The 5,940-nt window shown below is 54.8% G+C and overlaps 1 protein-coding gene across 1 annotated transcript in view; it reads left to right on the top strand.

Annotated features, from left to right (window-relative positions):
• LOC121341438 (occludin-like) overlaps positions 1-5,940 on the top strand; it is a 10,171-nt gene that overhangs the window by 3,133 nt on the left and 1,098 nt on the right. The window contains exons 3-4 of the mRNA XM_041414924.1: positions 2,578-2,736; positions 5,680-5,819. Coding sequence (XP_041270858.1) covers positions 2,578-2,736; positions 5,680-5,819 — 299 coding nt within the window. The remainder of the gene's footprint in view (positions 1-2,577; positions 2,737-5,679; positions 5,820-5,940) is intronic.

Here is a 5,940-nt window from a genome sequence, read left to right as displayed (position 1 = left end):
TGGGGATGGGGGCTGCTGGGAGGGGATGGGGGCTATTGGGGAACAGGGACCACCAGGGGGATGGGGACTACCAGGGAACAGGGGCTACTGGGGGACAGAGACCACCGGGAGGGGATGGGGACCACCAGAAGGGGATGGGGACTACTGGGGGACAGGGACTACTGGGAGGGGAGGGAAGGACCCCCAAAAGATGAGGGAAGGGCCACCAGGAAATGAGGGATGGACCGAGGGAGGGACCTCCAGGAAGGGAGGGAGGGGGATACCCCCAAAAAATGAGGGAAGGACCCCCACAGCAAGGTTTGGGGGTTGGGAAGGTTTGGGATTCGGGAAGGGCAGAGAAAAATTTGGGATTCAGGAATCAGCCCCGCCCCTCGCTCACCTTCCCCTGTTCGCCCCCGAGCCAGCCCCAAACCGCAGCGATCCCAAAGCATTCCCGGTCCCGGTCCCTGTCCCACGTAATTCCCAGATCCCGATCCCGGTGCCCATCCTGGTCCTGGTCCCGGTGCCGGTCCCGGTGCCGTCCCTGGCCAGGCCGGGGCCGCTCCCCCCGCCGGGGCTGGAATTGGAATGCGGCCCTTCCAGCCCGGCCGGTGGGACCGGGAGCGCCCGGGGCCGCCCGGGACTGGCACGGGATGGGGCCGGCCCGGGATGGGGCCCCGGGACTGGCACGGGATGGGGCCGGCCCGGGATGGGGCCCCGGGACTGGCCCGGGATGGGGCCGGCCCGGGATAGGGCCCCGGGCCTGGCACGGGATGGGGCCCCGGGACTGGCACGGGATGGGGCCGGCCCGGGATGGGGCCCCGGGACTGGCACGGGATGGGGCCGGCCCGGGATGGGGCCCCGGGACTGGCACGGGATGGGGCCGGCCCGGGATGGGGCCCCGGGACTGGCACGGGATGGGGCCGGCCCGGGATGGGGCCCCGGGACTGGCACGGGATGGGGCTGGCCCGGGATGGGGCCCCGGGACTGGCACGGGATGGGGCCGGCCCGCGGTGGGGCCCCGGGACTGGCACGGGATGGGGCCGGCCCGGGATGGGGCCCCGGGACTGGCACGGGATGGGGCCGGCCCGGGATGGGGGCCCGGCAGTGCCCGGCTGGCACCGGGACCCCCCAGATCCCGCCCGTCCTTCCCTAACCCCGAACCTTCCTTAATCCCGAACATTCCCAAATCCCAAACATTCCCAAACCCCGAACCTTCCCGATTCCCAAACATTTCCTGTCCTTTTAGAATCTCAAAACTTCCCAAATCCCAAATTTGAGGTCTGAGAAGGAGAGGAAAGGTTTGGGGTTTGGGAAGGTCTAGGATTTGGGATTTGAGAAGGTCAGGGAAAGATTTGGGATCTGGGAGCGTTTGGGGTTTGGGAAGGTTTGGGGTTTGGGGTTTGGGAAGGTTTGGGGTTTGGGGTTTGGGAAGGTTTGGGGTTTGGGAAGAGGATCTTTGGGATTGGGCTCACTGAACACCGCGAGGATTTTGGGGATGAGAATCTCAAAGCCAGGAATCCCCAAACCCGAATTCCTGAATCCCGAATAACTCCCAAATCCTCGAATTCCTGAATAATCCCTGAACAATGCCCGAATAATCCCCAAATAATTCCTGAATAATTCCTGAATAATGCCTGAATATTTCCCGAAATTACCAAATAATTCCTGAATAATCCCCGAATAATTCCTGAACAATTCCCGAACAATTCCCAAATAATTCCTGAATAATGCCTCAATATTTCCTGAATAATTCCCAAATAATCCCTGAATAATCCCCAAATATTTCCTGAATAATTCTGGAATAATCCCCGAATAATTGCTGGATAATTCCCGAATATTTCCCAAAAAATTCCCAAATAATCCCTGAATAATTCCTGGATAATTCCTGAATATTTCCCAAAAAATTCCCAAATAATCCCTGAATAATTCCTGAATAATGCCTGAATATTTCCCGAATAATTCCCGAATAATCCCTGAATAATCCCTGAATAATTCCTGGATAATTCCTGAATATTTCCCAAAAAATTCCCAAATAATCCCTGAATAATTCCTGGATAATTCCCGAATATTTCCCAAAAAATTCCCAAATAATCCCTGAATAATTCCCGAATAATGCCTGAATATTTCCCGAATAATTCCCAAATAATCCCTGAATAATCCCCAAATATTTCCAGAATAATTCCCGAACAATCCCTGAATAATTCCTGAATAATTCCCGAATAATTCCTGGATAATTCCCGAATATTTCCCAAAAAATTCCCAAATAATCCTTGAATAATTCCTGAATAATTCCCGAATATTTCCTGAATAATTCCTGAACAATCCCTGAATAATTCTTGAATAATTCTCAAATAATCCCTGAACCATTCCCGAACACATCCCCAAACCATTCCCGAACCATTCCCGAACCATCCCCGAACCATTCCCGAACCATTCCCGAACCATCCCCGAACCATTCCCGAACAATTCCCGAACATTCCCAAACCATTCCCGAACCATTCCCGAACCATCCCCGAACCATTCCCGAACCATTCCTGAACAATCCCCGAACCATTCCCGAACAATTCCCGAACCATTCCCGAACCATTCCCCCAGGCCGTGGCCATCGCCTGCGGGTTCCTGGCCGTGCTGCTGCTGTGCCTCATCTGCGTGCTGGCGCACAAGACGCGCAGCAGGATCTGGAAGTACGGAAAGCACAACATCCACTGGGACCGGCCCCCCGCGGGGCCGCAGGGCGCCGACGTCGAGGAGTGGGTGAGAGCCGGACGTTGGGAGCGGGGATGTTGGGAGGTTGGGGATTTTGGGAGTTTGGGGATTGTTGGGAGTTTGGGGATTGTTGTGAGTTTGGGAGTTTGGGCATTGTTGGGAGTTTGGGGATTGTTGGGTGTTTGGGAGTTTGGGATTGTTGGGAGTTTGGGATTGTTGGGTTTTTGGGAGTTTGGGGTTGTTGGGATTTGCAGATGGTTGGAATTGTTGGGATTCTTGGGTTTTTGGGAGTTTTGGGAGTTTGGGTTTGTTGGGTTTTTGGGGATTGTTGGGTTTTTGGGATTTGGAATTGCTGAGATTGTTGGGATTGTTGGGATGGTTGGGAGTTTGGGGATTGTTGGGAGTTTGGGGATTGTTGGGTTGTTGGGAGTTTGGGGATTGTTGGGATTTTTGGAAATCTTGGGATTTTGGAATGGTTGGGTTTGTTGGTTTTTTGGGGATTGTTGGGATTGTTGGATTTTGCGATTGTTGGGATTGTTTGGATTGTTGGAAATGTTGGGATTTTGGGGATTTTTGGGATTTTGGGGGTTGTTGGGATTTTGGGAGTTTGGGGATTGTTGGGGTTGTTGGGATTGTTGGGATTTTGGGATTGTTGGGTTTTTGAGACTGGATTGTTGAGATTTTAGGACTTTGCGATTGTTGGGATTTGGGGATTGTTGGAAATGTTGGAAGTTTGGGATTGTTGAGATTGTTGGGATGGTTGAGAGTTTTGGGATTGTTGGGATTTTTGGAAATGTTGAGTATTTGGGGATTGTTGGGATTGTTGGGATTGTTTGGATTGTTGGGTTTTTGGAATTTGGGATTGTTGGGATGGTTGGGATTGTTTGGATTGTTGGGAGTTTTGGGATTGTTTGGTTTGTTGGAATTTGGGGATTTTGGGGACTGTTGGAATTGTTGGGATTGTTGTTATTTTTGGGACTGTTGGACTTTTGGGGATTTTTGGGAATGTCGGGATTGAGATCTGGGGGATCCTTCCCAGCCCTATTCCAGTGGGGTTGGAAATTCCCAGATTTGGGATCGGAGTGTGGGGAGGGCTTTGGGGGATTTAGGGGGTTTGGGGACACCGGGACGGGTTTGGGGACACCGGGAGGGGACTTCAGGGGAATTTGGGGACTTCAAGGGGGGTGTGGGGACACGAGGATTATGTAGGGATCCCAGGAGGGGTTTGGGGACCCCAAGAGGGCTTGGGGACACTGCGAGGTGACCCTGCCGGGTGACACTGCCAGGTGACACTGCCGGGTGACCCTGCCAGGTGACACTGCCAGGTGACACCGGGGCCACCGGGCGGTTTCGGTCTGGCCAATGATTAACCGGGAGGTGGCAGCAGGAAAACCCGGAGTGGTGGCACTGGATGGGGACCTTGGGGACATCCCGGTGTGACCAGCGTGGCCCGGGATGTGTCACCTGCTGGGGACGGGGCGGGAATGTCACAGCGGTCCCGCGGGAAGGGTTGGGACAGTGGCTTTGGGGACACTCCTGTCCCTGTCCCTGTCTCTGTCCCCTGTCACCAACCCTGTCCTTGTCCCCTGTCCCCATCCCTGTCCCCTGTGTCCCCATTCCTGTCTCCTGTCCCTGTGTCCGTGTCCCCTGTCGCTGTCTGTTCCTGTCTCTGTCCCCATCCCTGTCCCCTGTGTCCCCATCCCTGTCCCCTGTGTCCCCATCCCTGTCCCCATCCCTGTCCCTGTCCCCACGCCACCACTCCCAGTCCCGTGTCCCTGGGCCGCGCTCCCTGGGTCGTTTTTTATTTAATTTTATTTAATTTTATTTATTTTCATTTCTTTTGATCCCGCCCGCCTTTATTTGCCCAAAGCCCCTCCCTGGCCGAGCATTTCCTGTCCCTTTGGGGACACGGTGCCACCCCGGCTGCCACCCCCAAATGCCACCCCCCCACCCCGTGCCACCTCCCCTCTTTCAGGGTGTCACCCCCTTTGGGGACACCTCTGTCCCCAGATGCCACCACGGCTTGGGGACACACCTGGTGGCCCCCGAGAGGGGACAGCGGCGGAAGTGGCGTGTCCGGCCGGATGTCCCCAAGGCCACCAAGCCGGCGGGGACCGGCGTCCGGCACAAACAACCCACAAAGGGCCGGAAGGAAGGGGACAGGGGACAGCCGGATGTCCCTTGTCCCTCTGTGGGGCCACCCCAAACCCTTGGGGGCGTCACCCTGAGGGTGGCACCAGCCCCGAGCTCTGTCCCTTTGTCCCTTTGTCCCTTTGTCGCTGTCTCTCCACGGGCATTTGGGGTTTTTGGGGTTTTTTGGGCTTTTGGGGTTTCTGCGTTTGGGGGTTTTTGGTTTTGGGGTTTTTGACTTTTTGGGGTTTTTGGGGTTTAGGTTTTTGGTTTTTTTTGGGGTATCTGGGTTTGGGGTTTTTGGGTTTTTTTGGTTTTGGTGTTTTTTGGTTTGGGGTTTTTGGGCTTTTTTGGGATGTCTCTAGAGGATCTGGGAGACTCCAAGTGGGACAACAACCCTTGGTTCCCGTGGACTTTCTGGGATTTCTCAGGGAATTTTCAGGGATTTCTTGTGGGATTCTCAGGGATTTATCAGTGAATTTTCAGGGATTTTTTTGGGATTTCTCAGTGGATTTTCAGGGAATTTTCCGGGATTTCTCAGACAATTTCCAGGGAATTTTTGGGGATTTCTTGGTGGGTCTTCAAGGAATTTACTGGGATTTCTTGGACAATTTTCACGGAATTTTTAGGGATTTCTTGGTGAATTTTAAGGGATTTCTTGGTGAATCTTCAAGGAATTTTCAGGGACTTCTCGGACAATTTTCGGGGAATTTTCTGTGATTTCCCGGACAATTTTCAGGGAATTTTCGGAGATCTCTCCGGGAATTTCGGGGCAATTTCCACGCAATTTTCTCGGGGGCATTTCTCGCCGATTTCTCCTGAGTTTTCCCCCAAAATCCCAAATCCCGACCCTTTTTCCAGGTGAAGAACGTGTCGGGCGGGACGAGCGTTCCGGACGAAGCCGCCACCGTGGCGTACTCGGAGAAGGGCGGGACCCCCGGGCCGGCCCCTCCCTACAGCCCCCCCTCGTACAGCGACCCCCCCGTGAAGGGCTGGAAAAGGTGGGGAGGGGGCGGCAGGGCCAGGGGAAGGGAGGGGGAATGGGGGGAATATGGGGAATATGGGGAGGGGGCGGGGAAAGGGGTGGGAAAATGGGGAAGGGGTGGAGGAGGGAGGGAAAGG

The sequence above is a fragment of the Onychostruthus taczanowskii genome, unplaced genomic scaffold, assembly GCF_017590055.1.
Source record: "Onychostruthus taczanowskii isolate IOZ18803 unplaced genomic scaffold, ASM1759005v1 scaffold106, whole genome shotgun sequence".
NCBI lineage: Eukaryota > Metazoa > Chordata > Aves > Passeriformes > Passeridae > Onychostruthus > Onychostruthus taczanowskii.
Note: the sequence above shows the minus strand (reverse complement) of the source record. Positions and strands in the feature narration are given on the sequence as shown.